Source organism: Heteronotia binoei, chromosome 10 (genome assembly GCF_032191835.1).
Source record: "Heteronotia binoei isolate CCM8104 ecotype False Entrance Well chromosome 10, APGP_CSIRO_Hbin_v1, whole genome shotgun sequence".
NCBI classification, from domain to species: Eukaryota; Metazoa; Chordata; class Lepidosauria; order Squamata; family Gekkonidae; genus Heteronotia; species Heteronotia binoei.
In genome coordinates, this window is record NC_083232.1 from 105,463,708 (window position 1) to 105,486,875 (window position 23,168).

Consider the following 23,168-nt stretch of genomic DNA (forward strand, 5'->3'; position numbering starts at 1 on the left):
TCCTCCAGGCCCCTCACAGAACTACAGTTCCCAGGAAACAACTGGCAAAGTTTGCCGTGGAGAGGTGGAGCCAGGCCAGGCTCATGGCTTTTGGGCTTTTGTTTCACTCCCTCTCCATACCAGATGTTACGTATGTGGACCTCAAGGGAAGACTTTGGGGTTTCTGCCTCATTGGAGCCATACGGACTGAGCTTGGGGACTTGGGAACAAAAGGCTGCAGGATTCAAACCACCACACCCCAGGACCACTCACAAGCCCCCCAGTTTGAATGACCCAATAACGTGCTAGCACGGGAAACCAGAGATGTATGTAAGTTCGGCCCATGGGCCCCAACACCAGTCTTGTATTGTAACCTTTTACTATGTGATCCCTATTAAAGAGCTTGTTATCACTTATTCCAAAACTCTGCCACGCATAGAGCCACTATATTATACCAGGTGAATTGGAATTTTGGCCACCAGGCTGTGGCACGGGTGGATTTAAACCATGGACTTGCTGATATCTGGTGAGCTAGAGGCAAGCTCGGTTGGTCGTACTAGATCTCAGAAGCCTTGCAGGCTCAGCCCCGGGAGACCTGCACCAAATACCAGGGTTGCTCCACAGAGGCAGTCAAAAGAGAACCTCCTCTCAACTCCTCTTGCCTTCACAATCACGTGGATCGCCTTAAGCTGGCTGAGGCTTATGTGGGAAAGAACTTCTCCCAGGGATCAGGCAGAAAGGGGAATCCATCCAGCACACACCCGCACCCACACTCAGTGACCTGCATGCTCTGTGGTTTCCCTCCCTCTGCTCTGCAGACAGCTTGCTTGAGAGTCTGCGTGGGGGTGGCACAGAAAAGAGAGGAGGGTTGGTGGACAGGAGAGGATGGGTCCTTCCCCTCCCTCTCTCCCTGGCATTAGGCTTGCAACTTCCATGTCTTCTGGTGACTCCAGAAGCAAAACATCTTTGAAAAAATATTTTGTGCTAGAAAAGTGTGTCCAACTTTGGCAGCCAACCTCAGAGTCACCAAGTTCCTCAAAGGATCAAGAATTTATTAGCTGATCTGCTTGTTTTTGGCAATTTATTCAGCTGGCCCCATGTACAGATGGGAGCACAGAGGGACCTGGGACCCAGCTACCCTCCTGCCCAGCCTGTGGAAATTCACTGGAACCCTCCCCACTCACCAATGCTTAATTCAGATTATGCAAAACTCACACAAGACTACCTGAGATCAATCTTGGGGAACCAATTCCTAGTGACCAAAGAGGAAAGCATAGACTTGCGGGGAGGGGGGCGGGATCTGGGATCTCCATAGCCCCCATTAGAAGAAGACGACTGTAGATTTATACTCCGCCCTTCTCTCTGAATCAGAAACTCAGAGCAATTTACAATCTCCTATATCTTCTCCCCACCCCCAGCAGACGCCCTGAGAGGTGGGTGGGGCTGAGAGGGCTCTCCCAGCAGCTGCCCTTTCAAGGACAACCTCTGCCAGAGCTATGGCTGACCCAAGGCCATTCCAGCTGCTGTAAGTGGAGGAATGGGGAGTGATGTTATCAGTGGGGGGGGGGGCACCAGAAGTTAGCCTTGCCGAGGGTATCAGACAGTCTAGGTCCGGCCCTGAACATAAGAAAAGAACCCTTTAGCATCTCTTGCTAGCCTAAGCTCATACTTGTCAGCGCAGGGTTCATTGGCTCTTCAAAATAATAGAACTATTTTTTTTGAAATAAGTTTCTTTATTGAATATACAATGTTACTACTGCAGAAGGTCTTTGAGAGTGATAACAAGCATTGGATAGACACTAGCATTTATGGGGGTACATCAAAGACAGGGTCCTTTAAATCATTCTCAAAACAAGAGTTACTTTCCCTCTTTGAGGTGTTTGATTCACACGCTGGCTATCTCTGTTCCGGGACCATCCAACCTCCCCCTTTCGGCCGATGTCCTTGCCGAGGCTGGGAAGCGGCGGCGCCTCCCTCTGGTCTTCCCGCCGTTTATGGCCTCTGGCGCCCTGCTCCTTCCCCCCCCCCCCCCAGGCAACATACCTAGCATTCTAACAAGGGGTCCTGGGGTTAGTTCTAAGCAAACAAGCAATATAGGCAATGTGGTTAGTATCAATAGATTGCAATTGAACACAAGCTGACAATACTGGTTGTTTATATTCATCCTTGGTTATAAGGCTCTGCTTCCATTTCTGAAATAAGTCTTTTTTGTTGCTTCAGTCTTTAGAGAGCTGTTCACTGAGGCACCTTTGCTTCTTTAGGCTCCTCCCATTTTTCCTTCTCAGGGGAATTGTTTGTGATTGGGCCTTCAATATTTCACTTTTAAGAAACTCCCACCCCTCTTGAACCTCCTCAAGTATTTCTGACAATGTGATTTTACCCAGCATAATTCTTCTATTCTAATGTATTCTTATTTCATTTTATTTATAGCCTGCCTTCCCCGCCAAAGCAGGCTCTTTTTTGTATTGGCAAACTGTGTGCTGCATGCTAAAAAGCGAACTAGGCAGACAGTCACTTTTCTGAGAAAACCATGTTCTGGGTTTAACCCAGCCTTGAAGAGCTATAGAGCAATTAGCAGACTGCATTTGCAGTCTTGTGACCCTCTCACCAGCGCTCTTCAACTCTGACACGTTTCTTGGCGCTGCTGCTTTCCAGCAAATGGTATCTAAAGCAAAACCGGTGGTTCTTTCAATGTGTTACCTGGACTATTTCGCCACTGTATTCTAACGTGGTACTATTTTGCATACTTAACCACGGTCCACCAGCCACAGAAGTAACTCTGCTCACTGCGCCCCATTGCACTGCCTGCACAGGACAGCCTCCATTCGGAATCAGGCTTGGTTGGTCTTCAAGGTGCTCCTCCAGGCTGCCCACCTAGGTCTCTTGGACAGGAAAAAAGTGTCCCCTCCTCTGCAACCGGGCCCTTCCTGCCCGGAACTCATCTTGCTCCATCGTGTATGCCTGAAGGGGGGGGGTGGCCTCCCCCCGAGCGACGCATGCGGCTCTGTCCTTCCGGGGGGGGGGCAGCGGCGAGGGAGCCTCTGGCCCTCCTGCTTCTCCCAAGGACGTCCCACAGCGCAGTCTCTCCCGCGGGATGGGGCTTGGGCGGCGCAGCAGCAAGCGCTGCTCCTGGGAAGGGCCTTTTCCTCCGTAGCGCCAAAGGAGCGCGGAGTGTCGCCCGGGGATGGCCCCTCCCCGGACGGGGCGGGCGGGCAGCCGTTTGAAGGCCAGGCGGGAAAGCAGGCAGGCAGGCCGGGCGGAGCGCCAGCGGGTGAGGCCAGGGACCCCGCGGGGGAAGGGGGCGTCTGCCCGGCCGTCGGGGCTGCGGGGGGGGGGGAGGAGGAGGAGAGCGCCGGCCGGGAGCAGCGAGGGGCCGGGCGACCAGGGCTCCTCCTCGTCGTCGTGGGGCCACCAGCGCCACTCGCCTTTCTTCCCTCCCTTTCCCGGGGGCCGCCGGGCTGCTGCTGCCCCAGAAGCTTCACGAGTTGGCGGCCCTGAGTTCTGATCCCGCTTCCTGTGCAGGAGCGGCGGGGGCCGCTTGCTGTTGCCTGAGAGCCCCGTCAGGCTGCCGCCCCACTCCGAGGAGGGAGGGGGGGTGTCTCCCGGCCACGCTCTGCTTCGACGCCGGCGCCCGGCCTGGAGGCGGCTGGGGAGAGGCCTGGGGGTCCCTGCCGGCTGCATCCGGGACTGGGGGTGCAGCTTCTGACGCCGAGGCCTCTGCGCCCGGCCCCCAGGCAGGGTCTTCTCGCCCGCAGCCCCGTGTGATGTCGGCTGCCCCGTCGGAGAGCAGCTGCCGCCGCGGCGGCGCAGTGGAGGAGCAGCGGGCCCGGTGGGAGAGGAAGCGCGGGCGGATAGCAAAGGAGCTGCTGAGAAGCGAGCAGAAGTACCTGCAGCGGCTGGAGCTGGTGGCCGCCGTGAGTAAGCCAGGGGTACTTTGGCCGAGGGCAGGCCCAAGGGCACCCAACGGAGCCAGGACGGCCTGACAGCCCAGTTCCCCGGCAGGGCTGTAGATGCAGCCCCCAGCTTGGCCTTGGTAGCCCCCGGTGTGTGTGGGGGGGGGGCTGGTTCCCCAAGGCTCTTGGGCCGATGCAGGGAGGGAGCTGGCGGGCCAGCCAGCCTCCGAGAGCGGATTGTGACCAGGGCCTGGGGTGGGCGGGTCTGTCTGTCTGTCTCCTGTTGCAGTTCTTTGTGGCCATCCTGAAGGCCAAGGAGACCCTGAAGCCAGCTGTGCTGGAGGCCCTCTTTGGACCCTGGGAATCTCTCTGCTCAGCCAGCAGGTAAGGGGAGCAATGCGGTGGGAAACACCCCCCCCCCTCCCGCAGCCACCTTCCCTCCCCAGTTCTCAGCAGCACCTTGAAGACTGAAGATATACACGTGTCCTGGTGTTTAGGAAAAATAAAATATCCAGCCAGTCTAATTTGTTTTTTTCTGCAAGCTGTGTGTGTATGAATTCTTCCTGCTTCATAGGTGCAATTGTTTCTCTAGACCAGAAATTCAACATTCAAGACTGGTGGCTGGCCCTGTATGTACCCTCAGCCTTACAGAGGAGATCAGCTGTGGGGAGGGGGAAAGGGTAGTGGGGGGAGATCCATTGGCCAGTTCCAGTCTGAAGGGCAAGGAGTCCTTCAGAGGCACTTAGACTAGGGTGTGAGGGAGGGGGCATCAGGTTGATCCTCACCTGAAGAAGAAGACGACATTGGATTTATATTCCACCCTCCACTCAAAAGTCTCAGAGCAGCTCACAGTCTCCTTTATCTCCCTCCCCCACAACAGACACCCTGTGAGGTGGGTGGAGCTGAGAGGACTCACAGCAGCTGCCCTTTCAAGGACAACCTCTGCCAGAGCTATGGCTGACCCAAGACCATTCCAGCAGGTGCAAGTGGAGGAGTGGGGAATCAAACCTGGTTCTCCCAGATAAGAGTCTACACACTTAACCACTACACCAAACTGGCTCCTGATGGGTTGGATTCTTCTGGGGCGGGGGGAACGGGGTGAAGAGTCAGTGAAAGAGGGGGGCCATAGTGTAGTGGCAGAGTATCTATTCAGCATGCAGAAGGTCCCAGGCACCATCAGATGAAGGCTCCAGTAGCAGGGACCTTGGAGAGATGCTGCCAGCCGGCCTCAATATACCAGCGATCAGATCATTCCATGACTTCATGTGAACCAGCAACCCTCGCTCTTGGGTAGCAACCCAGCCCTCAGCTTCTCACTACAAATATGCACATTTATGTAAAGACAAGCAGCACTTACACGCTTAAGCAGAAGAGACCCAGCGCGGGGCAGGGGGCTAGATTCCCCCTTTCTCTTCCTCCACCTGAAGCCTGCTACTGGGTGACATTGGGCCAGGCAAGGTTCTCTCCAAACTCTCTCTGCCTCACACCAGCCTCAAAAGGGGCCTGTTGAAAGGCAATGATCAGCCGCTTTGAGATTCCTTAAAGCAGAACTTGCAGGAAGGGAACCAAGACGATCTTCCCCTTGATTGGTTTATTTGGATCAGATACTTATAGCCCCACTTTTATCCCCAAGGGGGGGGGACCCAAACAATCTTACAATGTTCTCCCTCTTCCTCCTCCTGTTTCATCTTCACAGCAGTAACCCCACGAGGCAGGCTGGGCTGAGGAAAGAAGAGAGGCTCCAAAGTCATGCCAGAAGCTTCCACAACAGAGGGGGGATTCGAACCCGGGTCTCCCAGACCCTAGTCTCTTGCTTTAACAGTGTCCTTCCTTCCTCCTGGGATGGAGCAGGTGCAGCCTGTTCAAGCGGAGGGCAGAGGCCCAAGTGTTCCCATCTGAGTGTCTTTGCTTTCCTTCCCGCTTGAATTCTTGCTCCACTCAGGCCAGGACAGGCTATCTGAGAGTCATCTGAGGTGGGCATTTTGGCACCTCTTGGAACCAGGGAGGACTCATGGTGCAGAGTAGGAAGCAGAATTCTTAATGGGGCTAAGTAGCCTTGGCCTGGATCCACTCTGCTCAGAGAGCTGTCCTCTTTACATCCAGGACTCTGATTCCTCATCTGGAGAGAGGCCGCTTGGCTCTGGGGCTGGAGCGCTTCCATCCCCAGTTGGTTCTCTACAGCCGCTATGCTGAAAACTTTGCCCAGGCCAAGGAAACTTTGCAGGTGAGCTTTGCTTGGCTGGGTCCTGCTGCCTGCATGATGCCCCACATGCCCCCCTCCTGGCCACTCACGCCTGGCCTCTCTGCCTCTGGGAGCCCCCCCCCCCCAAATCCATGCTCTCTCTCTGTTTCTTGACCAAGAGCTTGGGGGGGGGGGTGGCAGGGAGTCTCCTAGTGGCCATCAGTTCTGTCTGGATCTTTCCTTTGCTGAGCTTCTTGCAGAAACAAGTGAGGAAGAACAAATCCTTTGCCCGCTTCAAGAGGCTTCAAGAGATGCGTCCTGAATTCCAGGGCTGCCGGCTGGAAGAGCTGCTCCCTCTGCCCCTCCAGAGGCTCCCTCAGTAAGTAGTGGCTTCAGATCTTACCTCCGGCCCTCCCAGGCTTGGACAGGTGGTTGTGGAGGGGCTCAAAAGGTGACCCACAGATGGCAGGGAGGCAAGGCTGCAAGGATCTCCCATGAATAAGACATCTGCTGTATCCCCAGCAGCTTGTTTCAGCGTTCACCACCCCCGGAATTCCTGTGCTGGAAGGCAGGTCGGCACTTAGTCAGTTTGCTCCATGAGCTCTCCTTTTACAGAGTGGAATGGGGATGCAGGGGAGGGGGGCACCTAAGAATGGTCAGCGGATAGTTCTGCTCAGTTGTTGCATTCAGAAGAACATAAGAATAGCCTTGTTGGATCAGACCAATGGCCCATCCAGTCCAACACACAGTGGCCAAAAAACCAGATGCCATCAGTGGGCCAGGACACTAGAAGTCTTCTCACTGTTGCCTCCCTCCCCCACAAACACCAAGAATACAGAGCATCACTGCCCCAGACAGAGTCAAAGGCCAGGCCAGAAAGGTTAGCTTGAGGCACCCATCGCAACAGAATCAGGCCTCCTGTAGAAAGCATCTATTTCTGCTGTAAACAGCCTACAATGGGTTGCATTTGCAGGTTAGAGGCTAGGTTATACATTGCAGTTTTGATGGGGCGATTCTTACATCCTCTCAGTTTGACTGTAGTAACTGAGACTGGAAAAAGGGTGTTTGGTAAGAGCCTTGCTAATCTAATAAAGAGGGCTTTAAACTAAATTGTATGGGGCAGCGAGGCAAGAATTCAAAACCTAGTATGATGCCAATAACTGGAAATAAGAACGCTAAAGCTTTGCAGAGAGCAGCGCATACGCTAGGTAACATTAACTTGCAGGTATGTATGGAAATGAAATCCTCAGGATACATAGATTCCGATGTCTCTACACTAACACACAGAGTATGGGAAACAAACAGGAGGAACTGGCCTTACTGAAATGAAACTTGGTGGGATGACACCCACAATTGGAATATTAGGATTCAGGGGTACAACTTGTTTAAAAGGGACATGCAAATGAGAAAGGGAAAGGCCCATAGCTACGAGGGGGCCTGTGGGGGCACAGCCCCCCCTTCTGGACGAGGCCCCCTAACTTCCCACCAACCCCCAGGTCCTCTGGTCTCCTTCCCGCCACCCTCCCTTCCCTGGCACCCAAATCCGATGCAGGGGTGGATGGCAGAAGCATCCCCCAGCCAGTTAAAGCACCCGCCGATCAGCTGATCCACAGGCCCTCTAACTGGCACAGAAGGCTGGGACTGCTTCTGCTGCCCATCAGCCCGCGCGTGCTATTTGAGTGGCAGAGAAGGGAGGGCAGTCCCTTCCTTCCCTGCCACCAGGCCCGGCCTGTGGAGTTCTGCCAGTGCTGGAAAGAGGAATCACCGTTTTCCCTTAGCTTTAAGGGGGGGGGACTCCCCCCTCCCCTTAAAGCCAAGGAAAAACACTTGTCAGTTCCCCTCTGCAGCGTGGGCTGAGTTCAGCCAGTGCAGGAAAGGGGAATTGTTGGTTTTCTTTGGCTTCAAGGGGTTGGGTTGGAGGTTCCCCCCACCCCTTAAAGCCAAGGAAAAATACTTTTCAGTTTCCCTTTGCAGTGCCTGCCAAGTTCAGTCAGTGCTCTAGTAGCTGCTGCCCTCCCTTCCCCACCACCCAAATCATGTATGGCAGTTTTATTTGAAGGGAGTGGGAGGGAAGGCTATGGGGTGGGGCAGCTGAGTGCTCCCTGAAAAATTTATAGGCCCCCCCGCCTTCCAAATCCTGGCTACAGCCCTGGAAAGTGCAGAGGCTTAGCAGTATATGTGAAGGAGGTATATATTTGTGAGGAAATGTGTGAACCTGAGCATGGCAGCTCAGTTGAGAATCTCTGAGTAAAAATAAAAGGAGTAAGAAATAACAGTGCTCTTGTGGTGGGGGTCTGCTATGGATCACCAAGCCAGTCAGAGGACTTGGATGAGATACTCCTACAACAGATTGCAAAGTTCTCCAAGAGAACTTAAGAAGTAATCACAAACTGTCTGTGCCTAACTTTTCTGTGAGAACGAGGTGATTCTCCCAAGGCGCACTCTCAGGAGCTTGAATTTAGGCGGGAGGCTGTAACGGTTCCAGATAAGGTATATAACCTTGTGTCCTGCACTGCAGTCTTTGGTTCTGACACTTCCCTGGAAGTGCCTTTGTTCTGTCTATCAGTAAAAGACCTTATCCATAAAACGTGGAGAGTGTCTTCAACTGAGGGTAGCTGCAGAGCTGACACTGGGGAGGCAGCGGCTGAGAGCTGACAGGATCACCATCTTCAAGTACTTGAAGGGCTGTCATATAGAGGATGGTGCAGAATTGTTTTCTGTGGCCCCAGAAGGTAGGACCAGAACCAGTGGGTTGAAATTAGTTCAGAAGAGTGTCTGGCTCAACATTAGGAAGAACTTTTTGACAGAGTGGTTCCTCAGTAGAACAGGCTTCCTCGGGAAGTGGTGGGCTCTTCTTCCTTGGAGGTTTTTAAACAGGCTAGATAGCCATCTGTCAGCAATGCTGATCCTGTGAACTTAGGGGAAAGCACTTGTAAATTTCCTGCATTGTGCAGGGGGTTGGGCGTTGCTTCCAACTCTTATGTCTTGTGGCAGCTGCATTGACTGCCTATTGGTTTCCAGGTCAAATTCAAGGTGCTGTTTCCAACCTTTAAAGCCCTGAACAAGAGCCAGTTTGGTGTAGTGGTTAAGTGCGCAGACTCTTATCTGGGAGAACTGGGTTTGATTCCCCAATTCTCCCCGTGCACTGCTGCAATGACCTTGAGTCAGTCACAGTTCTTTTAGAGCTGTTCCTCTCGAGCAGTTTCTGTCAGAGCTCTCTCAGCTCACTTACCTCACAAGGTGTCTGTTGTGGGGAGGGGAACGGAGATTGTAAGCCTCTCGGAAACTCCTTCAGGTAGTGGAGGGTGGGGTATAAATCCTGTCTCCTCCTCTTCTAAATGGGACTGTCATACCTGAAGAAGAAGAAGAAGATATTGGATTTCTATCCCGCCCTCCACTCCGAAGAGTCTCAGAGCGGCTCACAATCTCCTTTACCTTCCTCCCCCACAACAGACACCCTGTGAGGTGGGTGGGGCTGGAGAGGGCTCTCACAGCAGCTGCCCTTTCAAGGACACCCTCTGCCAGAGCTATGGCGGACCCAAGGCCATTCCAGCAGGTGCGAGTGGAGAATCAAACCCGGTTCTCCCAGATAAGAGTCCGCACGCTTAACAATTACACCAAACTGGCTCTCCTGAAGAACCACTGCCCCTGTCCTCTTGACCAATGTTCCCTCTAAGCTGTGGAGACTTGTGAGCAAAAGTTCTACTTCATGAGCTACTGGCATTAAAGTTGTGAGTCAGTGCACGCTGACCAAAGTCTTTGGCCACACCCAGCGTCAAGGAGGGCTGCTGAGGGTAAGTTGTCCTTTCAGTGGAGTGGGGGAGGAGGCATGCGTCTTTAGATACACGGCGCAGGAACACGGCACTAGAGTGCTCTTCATGTTGGTTCTCTGTGTGACTGCTTGCACGTACCCTTTTTTCTTGTTTCTGTGGCAGGTACAAGTGCTTGCTGGAACATCTGGTGGAAAACACCCTCCCAGAAAGCCCGGATTTTGGGCAGCTCACAGGTAGGATTCTGTATCACTCTTGTGCACAGTAAAGACTGCAACCTGTTCCCACCACCGCTTAAGATCTGGGCTCCTGCCTGACCCATCTCTCTCTCGCAAACACTGGAACGAATTTCTCTTGTGTTCCATGCTGTGCTCTCTGCAGGAATTTTGAAGTCTGTTTCTGAGGTGTTTCATCAAGTCCAAAAAATATCTCGCTTCCATGAGAACTCCTGCCAGATGAGCCGGGTTCAGAAACTGCTCAAAGGACAGAAGATTCAGTTGTTAGCTCCAGGTAGGCCCGCTCTGGATTTTGATTTTATGATGCCATTTTATTTACCAAGCTGGCCAAGCACACCAAGCATGCTGGTTCTGGGTTTCTCACCCAGATGCTGCCAGCTTCCCTGCCACGGAACACACAATCTACAGATGTCAGCTTTCCAGCCCCACCCCAAACAACACTACTCTCAAACAAGAGAAGCAGTGGACCACATAAGAGAAGCCATGTTGGATCAGGCCAACGGCCCATCCAGTCCAACACTCTGTGTCACACAGTGGCAAAATTTTTTATATATACACACACACTGTGGCTAATAGCCACTGATGGACCTGTGCTCCATATTTTTATCTAACCCCCTCTTGAAGGTGGCCATGCTTGTGGCCGCCACCACCTCCTGTGGCAGTGAATTCCACATGTTAATCACCCTTTGGGTGAAGAAGTAATCCGTTTTAACCTGTCTGCTCAGCAATTTCATTGAATGCCCACGAGTTCTTATATTGTGAGAAAGGGAGAAAAGTACTTCTTTCTCTACTTTCTCCATCCCATGCATTATCTTGTAAACCTCTGTCATGTCACCCCTCAGTCGACGTTTCTCCAAGCTAAAGAGCCCTAAGGGTTTCAACCTTTTTTCATAGGGAAGGTGTTCCAGCCCTTTAATCATTCTAGTTGCCCTTTTCTGAACTTTCTCCAATGCTATAATATCCTTTTTGAGGTGCGGCGACCAGAACTGCACACAGTACTCCAAATGACACCTAGCCTCACATCATTCTGTATCTGACACAAAGCAAGAAGCATTAGACTTAACTTGAGCAATGGATGGTTGGCTGGTCCAGGCTCTTTGGCGTTACCCAGGGTGCACCACAAGGAGGCAAGCCAGAGTTGCACCCCAAATGAGGATGATCACTGGGAGGGCCTCAGATTGTGTGAGAGGAAGGGAACCATTCCTTCTTTCTCAGCTCAGCAGCAACACACCTGCTATCAGGGACCTCAGCCTAGGTATGGCTGCTGGCTGCCTTTCATCATCACTGGCACCTCCCTCTTCCTTCCTCCTGCCCCAGAAAAAAAAGCTAGGTTATCCTGGCTGGGCCTGTAGGTGCCGTTGGTTACAGTGGGGGCTGCCATGGCCCTTTCAGTATTATTAGGCATGTGTGGATGGGGATTGGGGAAATTTGGATCTGGGGACTGAGGAAATTCAGATCGCTTTGCAGATTTTAAATCAGCATTCACTTTTGGTTTGGGGATGGATGAGGGGTGGGGTTGCACTGCCAATCAATTTGTGAGTGAGTTTTTGGGCTTTCTTTGGACTCTAGTCTACGTTGTGGGAGAACGTTTTACAGCCACCTTCCAAGTGCGAACCAAGAGAGGATACAGGCACAAGTAGGTGCTCACTTCATTCACTCTCAAAGTCTACATTCGGGGAGCCGAACAGAGGCAAGTTGACCTTCAGGAAGACCAAACGCTCAACTGTCCAGGGTTGCAGGTGATTGCGATGTGGGCAGACAATGTCACCCATATGCGAAAAGATGTGCTCGCTCTACACACTCATTAGTGGGCATGAGAGGAACGCCTGGGTCACGGCGGAGAGGGCCAGCCAGACCACCTCCTTCGCTGCCCAGTAGTTCAAAGGAGACATTTCCTGCAACTTGTTGGGCTCCGAAAGATAGTCCCTCACCATTGCAGCACCCGTCTCCACTCTCAGGGGCCTACCGCTCCCAGAGGGGCCAACGAGCCGCCCAATGAGTGTCATCTCGGCACTCTTCTTGGCTTGAGTCTGGTGGGAAACACTGCCTAGCTGGGGAGGTTGGGGATGAACAGCAGTGGAAGTGGCAGATATGCTGCTTCCACCCCCCTCCTCCTCAGCTACTGGCACTGGACCTGCCCTGACTCTGCAGCACTCAACCTTCTGGGAGAGCTCGTATCACCAGTGATCGAGCTCATCAGCCCGCTCGGCGATCGTGCCCTTAACGCGGGTGTAACATGGTCGCCATCATGTAGACCTTATTCTGGGTGAGAGGCTGAAAGCAGGCCTCAAGCCCTTCCTTCAGCCTAACAACCAGGGCACGCACCGCTGGAAGAACGTCTGCACGGCCTTGAGCTGGCACTAGAAACAAGACCAGGTCCTCACGAGCCATGGGGACGATCAGTGCGATGCTCGCCATATCAGACGAGAGCATTTCTTTGTGGGTCTTGAAGGGCCCAAAAACCTCCAAAGTCTGAGAAATGACCACCCAATCCTCTTGGATGAGGCAGTTCTCATTCTGAAAGACCCTCGTCTCAGAGACAAAGGCATCCAGGGCTGCTCTCTGCTCCAGCATGCGCTCCAGCATGTGCTCATGTCACCAATCAGTGTCTGTTTCTCACACAGCAGATACGAGTACGTATTGCTCCGTGAGAAGTGGCCCGTGATGTGCCAACACTTCTGCACCCTGATCCTACCTACCGCTACTGCCACCTCCACCCTGCAGCTCACTGGGTTGCCACCAATGCGCAGTCAGGAAGAAATACCCTTTGAACGCATGTTGGGAGCTCCAGATATCTGTGGTGAAATGAGCAGTCCCCCCGGCAGCACGGGACAAATGCTCCTTCACCCTAGATTGGTCGACCTGAAAATAGATGGCACAATGGAGGAAGGGTCTTATAACCAAGGATGGATATGAACAAGTCACCAGTGCTTGTAGAGAAAAAGTTAGGAAAGCTAAAGCTCAGTATGAGCTTAGGCTGGCCAAAGATGCTAAAAACAACAAAAAAGGGTTCTTTTCTTATGTTCAGAGTAAGGAAAAGAGCAAGGACACGGTAGGCCCATTGCGAGGGCAAGAAAGTGAAATTGTAACAGGAAATGAAGAGAGGGCGGAACTGCTCAATTCCTACGGTGCTCAACATGGCAAAAACAGAACATATAAGGAGGGTATGAAGTTCCAACCTAGGATCAGCATAGGGGTAGTACATTAACACTTAGCTTCTTTAAATGAAACTAAGACCTCAGGGCCAGATGAATTGCATCCAAGGGTTCTAAAAGAGCTTGCGGATGTAATTTCTGAGCTTCTGGCTATTTTGAGAATTCTTGGAGAACAGGAGAGGTGCCGGATGATTGGAGGCGGGCGAATGTTGTCCCCATCTTCAAGAAGGGGAAAAAAGACAATCCGGGTAACTACCGACCCGTCTGCTTGACGTCTATACCTGGAAAAGTTTTAGAACAAATCATCAAACAGTTGGTTCCGGAACATTTAGAAAGAATGGATGTGATTACTAAGAGCCAACATGGTTTTCTCAAGAACAAGTCATGTCAGACTAACCTGATCTCTTTTTTTGAAAAAGTGACTACTTGCTGGATCAGGGGAGTGCTGTAGACATCGTTTATCTTGATTTCAGTAAGGCTTTTGATAAGGTTCCACATACTATCCTTGGTGACAAGTTGGTAAAATGTGGTTTGGATCCCGTTACCATTAGGTGGACTGGTTGACAGATTGCATCCGAAGAGTGCTTGTGAATGGTTCCTCATCCTTGTGGAGAGGAGTGACAAGTGGAGTGCCTCAAGGATCTGTCCTGGGACCCGTTTTGTTCAACATCTTTATCAATGATTTGGATGAAGGAATAGAGGGAATGCTTATTAAATTTGCAGATGATACTAAATTGGGAGGGGTTGCAAATGCAGAAGAAGACAGAAACAGAATACAGGATGACCTTGACAGGCTGGAAAACTGGACTAAAATCAATAAAATGAATTTTAACAGGGATAAATGTAAAGTTCTGTATTTAGGTAGGAAAAATCCAATGCATGGTTATAGGATGGGGGCAATTTGTCTTAGCAGTAGTATGTACGAAAATGATCTAAGGGTCTTAGTGGATCATACGCTGAACATGAGTCAACAGTATGATGTGGTGGCTAAAAAAGCAAATGCAATTTTGGGCTGTATCAACAGAAGTCTAGTGTCCAGTTCATGTGAAGTTATGGTATTGCTTTACTCTGCTCTGGTCAGACCTCACCTGGAGTTCAGGTTTGGGCACCACATTTTAAGAAGGATATAGACAAGCTGGAACTGGTCCAGAGGACAGCGATGAAGACGGTGAGGGGTCTGGAGACCAAGTCGTATGAGGAAAGGTTGAAGGAGCTGGGCATGTTTAGCCTGGAGAAGAGGCGGCTGAGAGGTGATATGATCACCATCTTCAAGTACTTGAAGGGCTGTCATAGAGTGGATAGTGTGGAATTGTTTTTTGTGGCCCCGGAAGGCAGGATCAGAACCAGTGGGTTGAAATTAAATCAAAAGAGTTTCCGGCTCAACATTAAGAAGAACTTCCTGACTGTTAGAGTGATTCCTCAGTGGAACAGGCTTCCTCGGGAGGTGGTGGGCTCTCTTTCCTTGGAGGTTTTTAAACAGGCTAGATGGCCATCTGACAGCGATGAAGATCCTGTGAATTTAGGGGGAGGTGTTTGTGAGTTCCCAGCATTGTGCAGGGAGTTGAACTAGATAACCCTAGAGGTCCCTTCCAACTCTATGATTCTATTATTCTAATGGTCCTACTAATGGTGGTTCTAGCAGGAACTTTGTACCAGGGCGCCAGGTACTCAAGCAACCCTAGCACCCCAGGATTCTCGACCGCTGAAAATGGAAGCCCATGGGTGACCGACCTGGCTAGGTTCCAGGTGATCACCCTCCTGCCATGCCTGATGCCCCCTCTTGGCACACAGGTGCTACCTCCACCAAACATCTCAGGCAGAGATGCCTGGCGTCCCTGCCCTGTCGCAGAACTCTCCTGGAGAGCTCTGGAGGTAGTCGCGGTGGGACGGACCTCCTGGTTGGGTGGTGTTGGCCGCTTGGGCACCCCAGCACCAGCCTGCTTCTCCCCCTTAAGAAGCACCACCTGGTGGTGCTTCCTCAGGTAGTTCCACATTCCCCCCAGAGTCAAGTGGGCAGAGTCCTGCCCATGATTCATCTGAGCCCTGCACAGCTGGCACTGCGCATAGCATGGATCCTCCGTAAGTTGGAAATTCTTCCAGACTTCGGAGATGTACGGATGCCCAAGCTGACCAGCAGCTTGGGTGTCCGGAGCCACCTCCTGTGAGATGCTCGGGGCAGGCACATCGTGTGGCAGGAGGGGCTGGCCACCGGGGGGAAGTGAGAGAAGATGGAGGCACCTTGTGTGTCAACATCTCTTTCCCCTCCACCCCATGCGGCCTCCCCTCCTGGCCATCCTCTGAAGGCCTGCTGGTGCCCAAAGGAACCGAAGAATGGGGTTGGTCCTCCTCAACCAGCTTCTCCTCCAGCTCTTACACGACACTCTGCACCCTCCTTGGGGTGATCGTTTTGGACTGAAAACTGTCCCCAAAGCTCATCTCCAAGGCGGACGGCTCTTGCTCCCCCTCCTCCAGCTGCTGAGGCCGAGCGACATCAGCTGGAGGAGAGACTGCCCGAGCAGCAGACCCCTGCTCAGTGCCAACACCTAATGGCACCTCTGCTGGGGGTGCCCCAGCAGCAGCCTCGTTGAAGGGCCCAAGGTGGGCCTTCTTCTTCATCATACTCCGGCCAGAGGTCAGAGTGCTGGAAGGCCGCTGTGGAGTGGCCCTGCACACAAATGGGGGGGGGGGGACTGGGTCCTCCCCCACCCCTCTAGTCTTCTCCTTGGCCTTGCCCCCAAATCCCCTCTTCTGCTGCCTGTCATTCATGTCACCCTTGGCCAGTCGCACGCAACCTGAACTGAGAGTGGGGTTTCTCACAAACCTAACTCACTGCACTGTGCCCTGAACCAACAGGTGCCCTGACTTCTTTTTAAGTTTTAACAATTTATTGATATCATATGGTTACACAACTTAGTTATTTCTTAATTATCTCAGTATTAATCCGTATGACATTTCAATCCCCCCTCCCTCCAATGTTGTATTTTAACAATTTATTAATAACATACGGTTACGATATTTAGTTATATCTTTTCTATCCCTCACCCATATGATATTTTCAATCCCCCCTCCCTCCGTTATTAGACTTACCCCGAAGTTATATATTTAAATCCAAATATAAAGGTATCCCAAACCCATCAAAACACACTATCTTTTTCTTCTCATTCATATTAAAAAATTGTCCAATGTCTTTTTACGTTCCATTCTAACTCTATATATTTTTTAAATTTCTTCCACTCCTTTTTAAACACTTCCAGATCATAGTCTCTCAAAGTTCTTGTTAATTTATCCATCTCGCTCCACGATAAAACTTTCACAATCCAGTCCCATTTCTCTGGTATTTTTTCTTGTTTCCACAGCTGCGCATACAATGTCCTAGCAGCTGAGAGCAGATACCAAATTAAAGTCCTATCTTCTTTTGGAAATTTTTCTATTTGTAATCCTAGCAGAAAAGTCTCTGCCACTTTCTTGTAGTCATAACCCAAAATTTTAGAAATAAAGGCTTTCAAAAAGCTTGGATAATAGAAGGGACCAGAGTTAAAATAATGAAAGAACTACCAAGACAAGTGATTAATGACAGGAAGAAATATAAGAGGCTAACAGAGAAATTGCAGGCAGAGGGTACAAGATACAGATGGATACTATCTGAAGGTCTTGGCTTAGAACAGCATGGAAGAAGGATTACAATAAAGAATGAACAAGAGATGTATAGCTTTTTTGAGGAGAATAAAGACTCTGCACCATAATGGAGTACAAATTACTATCTTGGAACATAAATGGACTAAATCACCACAAAAAAGAAAAGCAACATTTCATTGGATTAAAAAACAAAAATGTAATATAATTTGTCTACAGGAAGTTCATATACAACAAAAAGACTGTAAATATTTGAAGAACAGAAATTTGGGATTGGAATTCTTTTCATTGGCAGAACAAAAGAAAAGAGGGGTAGTCTTTTATATTAAATAACAATTAGAGCCAAAACTGATACTCAAAGCCCTGACTTCTTTTTTAAAACCCTCCCACCAAAACTTGTTTGTTTTGGACAGCCAGTTTGGTGTAGTGGTTAAGTGTGCGGACTCTCATCTGGGAGAACCGGGTTTGATTCTCCACTCCTCCACTTGCACCTGCTAGCATGGCCTTGGGTCAGCCATAGCTCTGGCAGAGGTTGTCCTTGAAAGGGCAGCTGCTGGGAGAGCCCTCTCCAGCCCCACCCACCTCACAGGGTGTCTGTTGTGGGAGAGGAAGGTAAAGGAGATTGTGAGCCGTTCTGAGACTCTTCGGAGTGGAGGGCGGGATATAAATCCAATATCTTCATCTTCTTTTTTTGGTCGCTAACCTGTCCTCCTTTGGGGGCAGTAGTAGTCTGGTAAAGTTTAGGAGACTAGGTGATCCTGCCTCTACCTGGCTACACTTTTAAAAGGCTACCTTGAGATGAAGGCAATCCTTGTTATATCCTCCTAGTTAAACTCCTAACTAGATCCTGGGACAAACCAGATTTCCTTGCAAACAGGTGTCCCCTATGACTAGAGAGAAGCTGTGGTTAACACTATAGAAATCTAAGGATGCACCTTTCTGTGGCTAAAAGCAAGATGAACTGCAACTCTAATCTCTTTAAAAGGGAGCCTGATGTGGCCTAGTAGTCACACTGCCTTTTATGAGAAACCTAAAAACTTTTTAAATTCCCCATATCTAGCCTAGTTGAATTTTGAAGGAATATAAAGCCCTAAGATGGATTAATTTTTTTTTAAATTTCAAAAAATACAATCCCTAAAAACACCCTTATTAGTGGAGCAGCCTATTTAGTGGCCCTAGCCAAACTGAAAGCACCCTCAGACTCCAAAAATACTATAAAAACATGAAAGTGACCCACCCCACACAGCCCACACATCAACTCCCTCACACCAACCAGAGGTAATTTAAAAAACCCCAAAACGTGACAGAAAAAAACTTAACTTTTAACACCACCACCACCCCCAAAAAAAGAATAGAACATGCAACAGGACAGGATGCAAAACCAAAAGCGACAAATCCAACTGAGAAAAGTCCAACAAACTCAACTGTTAAAGAGCTTAACTTTAAACAATAAAAATTAGACCAAACAGCCCTCCCCCCCATGAACCAAAACCAGAAGAGAAAAGGAACAACAGCACAACACAGTGTCAGCGCAGGGTTCATCGAGATTTCAGAATAATAGAACTCTTTCTTAAGAAATAAGTTTCTTTATTAGAAATACAATGTTTCTGCTGTAGAGGTTCTTTGAAAGTGATAACATACATTGGGCTGGCTCTGGCATATATGGAAGCACATCAAAGGAGGGGGCTTTAAATCATTGTTAAAACAAAGTTACTTCCTCTCACTGAGGTACATGATTCACACGCCTGTTATCTATCTTCCTGAGCTATTCACACTCCTCCGTCCGGCCAGCGGCCTTGTGAGGCCTGGGAAACGGCATGGTGTCTCTCTCTGTTCTGCTAGCCGTTTATTGCCCTTGGCGCCCAGGGCTCCCTCCCTTCTCCGTTCTTCCCCTCCCCAACATGTCTAACATTCTACAGAGGTGCTATGAGGTTAGTCTTAAACAAATAAGCACTACAGGCAATATGGTTAGTATCGCAAGCAGGCAATTGAACACAAGCTGACACACAGCAGCAACAAATCAAACAGAATCCTTTTAAAACAGTAAAAAACTAACAGTATAAGAACTGAACCAACCCCTCCCCCAAAAAAACTTTCACCCTATCCCCAAGAAATCCAAGACACCCAAATCAGGAAAAGTAAAAGGACACTACACTTTTAAAAGTCCTCTTACTAAAGTAAGATATAGCAAATTGGCAAAAAAAACCCCACCCCCACCCCTCTAACCCCAAATAAGCTAACCACCCAAATCTGGATAAGTAAAGGGACTCTGAGTCTTTAAAAGTCCTTTTACTTTTTTCCTAACTAAAATAAAAACAAGAACCCCAAGACTGTCTTACCTTCTTAGATGTCTTCTCCAGAGAGTCCAGGCAGGCCAGGCAAGGCTGAGAGAGAGCAACAAGCAGCTGAAGCCAAGGGCCAGCTCAGCACAATCTCTCTCTCACCAACACAGCAGCAATGGAATGGAGTCCAGCCAGGCAGACTCCTTAAAAAGGTTCTCTGGCCCTACACAGAGCAGTTTCAAAAAATACCATTGCTCTGTGATTGACCAGAGAACAGTGTTTACTTGGATACCCAAGTAAACAAAAAAACAACAATGTTGCTGATGGCTGGGGGATTAGCCCAGCCATCAGCTATACAACAGCCCTGCAAAGCATGCAAATGTGTGCTTTGGATTGGCTGCTGGGGCTCCTCTCCCCCCTCCCTCCGTGATCCCAGGGAGGCTATGGGAGAGGCAGGAAAAGGCTTCCAAAGATGGGAAAGGAGACAAGCAGCTTCCCTGAGGCTGTAAAACCTTCTTTCCCGCCTTTTCCATGGACTTCCGAATACTTCCGAATCAATATTCAGAAGTATTCGGAAGTCCATGGAAAAGGCAGGAAAGGAGGTTTTGGCAGAGCCGTATACGGCTCCCATATAATACAAGGGAATTGGATTTGGAAGTATTCGGCGCCGAATACTTCCGAATCAGGGTATTCAGCGGAGCATTCGGTTCAACTGAACCAAATGCACACCCCTAGAACAGAAGTCAAAGGAAGGAGAAGCCTTAGAGTGGCCACCAGAGCTTTAATAGGGACACTGCTTCTGAAGACTGTCTCTGAACGGACATCTGGAAGGCACAATGCAGGGCTGGAATCTCAGTAATCGTGATGGCGATGGAATGTGAGGTTCTTCAGAGAGGGGATTTAAATCATCTTGGAAGCTTTCTGTACAGGTGGGCCAGTGCTGTGATTGCTGGCATAGATGGCTTCTTAATTAAAAACAATAACACTAAATTCATGTCACACCTGTACAGAGATATTGAAGGTAGTCTGAACAATGGTAGTCTGAACAATGCCAAGGATTCCCTCCTGAGATGTCAGCATTGGTATTCTTGAGTGTGACAGAGCTGTGCAGGTGTTCAGAGCAGGTGCTGCACTTGGAAAGCAGCAGGCCTGAGACCTGGGCTTCCTGCTCACGAACCTCTTCTTGTTCCTAGCTCTCCTATTCTGCCTTCTTCTGGAGAGCCAATTTGGTGTAGTGGTTAAGTGTGCGGATTCTTATCTGGGAGAACCGGGTTTGATTCCCCACTCCTCCACTTGCACCGGCTAGCATGGCCTTGAGTCAGCCATAGCTCTGGCAGAGGTTGTCCTTGAAAGGGCAGCTGCTGTGAGAGCCGTCTCCAGCCCCACCCACCTCGCAGGGTTTCTGTTGTGGGGGAGGAAGGTAAATGAGATTTTGAGCCGCTCTGAGGCTCTTCGGAGTGGAGGGCGGGATATAAATCCAATATCTTCTTCTGCAGGCCGCTGGTACCTCCAGGAAGGGTGGCTGACGGTGGTGCCCTCCAAGGGGAAGGAAGTGCAGCAAAGGATGTTCTTCCTCTTCTCAGATATCTTGCTGGTGACAAAGCCTTGCCACCCGCTGCATCCCTGGAATTCGCACAAATTTGCTTGTCAGGCTTCCTACCCGCTCAGCCAGTGCACACTGACCAAAGTCTTTGGCCACACCCAGTGTCAAGGAGGGCTGCTCAGCGTAAGTTGTCCTTTCATTCCTTCCTGTGGAACATTCCTGTGCAGCCTCTTCAGAATCCTTTTGCTTTCTGCACTGATGGTTTTGCTCCTCAGCACCATCCTCCAGAGGCTACGAGGAGCAGACTGGCTAGACCCTGCGGAGGCACGACTGGAGCACAGGGTAGGGGGGGTGAAGCGGCTGGCCAGACAGAAGGCTGCATGTGCCAGCCCACTGAGGCAGAAGGCTAGACCGCAGAGCGGAATGCTGTCCTGGCTCCACGTCTGGGCTCCTGACACATACCACCAGCTTGGGGTGCCTTGAGCCAGCTTTGCCCATGTTGTTTCTGTGCCGGTACCTCTTGCCTCTCCTTGCTCCAATGCCAGCCATGAATCAGTCCATTCCGGCCTCGGTTCCTGTTGTTTAACATCCCTCTCTGTTTTCAGCTGTCTTTCCCACACAAGAAGCTGTTGCTGATGTCCCATGATCAGCAGAACTTGAACAAGTGGCATCAAACTCTGGGGGCTGCCATCAGGTGAGTCAAATGCCATCAGGTGAGTCTCTCTCGGGCTTGGCTGTTGCTTGGTCTTGCAAAGGGAGGTTTTCACAGTGGCAAAGCTGTGGAGGTGGTCCTGTTTGTTTTTCACATCTCTTCTTTACCTGCAGACAGCTGCAAATCAAATCCAACACAGTTTGTTGAAAGAATGGTCTCTCCTTAGGCAACAACACAACTATCCAGAGAGCAGGCAAGAATTCTACAGGTGCAGCTACTCAGTCTATGTGGAAACTGCTGAAGTTTGATGCTGAAAGTTTTGCAAGAGTTAACAATGCCCTTCTTCACAAACCTGACCTCGAGGGCCACTTGAACTATGAGCAGTCTGGGATTACATTTCCTTTCAGTTCACTCAACATGGAGACCAACAGAACTAGCACTTCCTGGTGAAAGTTCTGGGCATCTTTAACCTGCCTGGAGGTACCACAGGAGGCTTGGCCTGATGAATGCTTGAGAAGGCCATTAGGTCTCCCTATATAAGACAGTCACTATAACCAAGGAAACAAGTATCTCTTCCTGAGAAAAGCTAGGGGAAAATGGCTGCTGAAGTTTGAGGTGTATTCTGGCTCCAGATTGCTTCTGGTGGAAGCCTACAGTGTGAGAAATGGAGGAAACCAGTCCTTGAACTTCTGCATGCCAGACTGCTGTAGTCATTCCTTGATCTTGTGTGCCAGGTGGCCTTTTGTCAGCATTTCATTCTAATAATAATAATAACATTTAATTTATACCCCGCCCTCCCCACCAAAGCAGGCTCAGGGCGGCTCACAACATAATATAAAATACAAAGGTTACATAATAAAACAGTAATCTACAACATGATACAATTTCCTTAAAACTCCCTTAAAACCATCTAATTAAAACCAACAATTTCATACAATTGTACTCGATGCTACATTTTCAAAATTTCCGATCTTACTTATATATAGATAGATAAAGATGGAGAGCCATGGGAGTCTGTCTGTAGCAGCAGAAAAGAGCAAAAGTCGCAGAGCAACTAACAAAATAGGGGGCACTTTTTTGAATCACTCCTCACTTCCGGTCAGTCACTTCTAGTGAGCAGGGGCTCATGGAAGCTCCTCCCAGTAAGTCACTTCTAGTGAGCCGTTTTCTAATGAGCTGTCTCATGGAAGCTCCTCCCAGTCAGTCACTTTAGTGAGCAGGGGCTCATGGAAGCTCCTCCCAGTCAGTCACTTCTAGTGAGCAGGGGCTCATGGAAGTTCCTCTCAGTCACTTCTAGAGAACAGGGGCTCATGGAAGCTCCTCCCAGTAAGTCGCTTCTAGTGAGCAGGGGCTCATGGAAGCTCATACCAGTGAGTCCCTTCTAGTGAGTAGGGTCTCATGAAAGCTGATCCCAGTGAGTCCCTTCTAGTGAGCAGTGTCTGATGAAAGCTCATCCCAGTCAGTCCCTACTAGTGAGCAGTGTCTCATGAAAGCTCCACCCAGTCAGTCCCTTCTAGTGAGCAGTGTCTCATGAAAGTTCATCCCAGTCAATCACTTCTAGTGAGCAAAGGCTCATGGAAGCTCATCCCAGTCAGTCACTTCTAGTAAGCAGCGTCTCATGAAAGCTCTTCCCAGTCAGTCACTTCTAGTGAGCAGTGTCTCATGCAAGCTCCTCCCAGTCAGTCCCTTCTAGTGAGCAGTGTCTCATGAACGCTCATCCCAGTCAGTCCCTTCTAGTGAGCAGCGTCTCATGAACGCTCATCCCAGTCAGTCACTTCTAGTGAGCAGTGTCTCATGAAAGTTCCTCCCAGTCAGTCCCTTCTACTGAGCAGTGTCTCAATAA

The 23,168-nt window shown here is 50.1% G+C and overlaps 1 protein-coding gene across 1 annotated transcript; it reads left to right on the forward strand.

Annotated features, from left to right (window-relative positions):
- The first annotated feature begins 3,743 nt into the window (after window positions 1-3,743).
- ARHGEF39 (Rho guanine nucleotide exchange factor 39) lies at window positions 3,744-21,371 on the forward strand. The gene is made up of 8 exons (XM_060248378.1): window positions 3,744-3,893; window positions 4,162-4,256; window positions 5,976-6,096; window positions 6,315-6,433; window positions 9,990-10,060; window positions 10,206-10,334; window positions 20,627-20,856; window positions 21,279-21,371. The coding sequence occupies exons 1-8, from the start codon at window positions 3,744-3,746 to the stop codon at window positions 21,369-21,371; spliced, it is 1,008 nt and encodes a 335-aa protein (XP_060104361.1).
- Window positions 21,372-23,168: the final 1,797 nt, after the last annotated feature.

What these genes read in the sequence shown, in the direction of transcription:
- ARHGEF39 (XM_060248378.1), top strand. Translation starts at nt 3,744, where the DNA reads ATGTCGGCTGCCCCGTCGGAGAGCAGCTGCCGCCGCGGCGGCGCAGTG. An exon ending in GATTCAGTTGTTAGCTCCAG is followed by an intron (nt 10,335 to 20,626) that starts GTAGGCCCGCTC and finishes CTTCTTCTGCAG; the next exon opens with GCCGCTGGTACCTCCAGGAA. An exon ending in GTCAAGGAGGGCTGCTCAGC is followed by an intron (nt 20,857 to 21,278) that starts GTAAGTTGTCCT and finishes CTCTGTTTTCAG; the next exon opens with CTGTCTTTCCCACACAAGAA.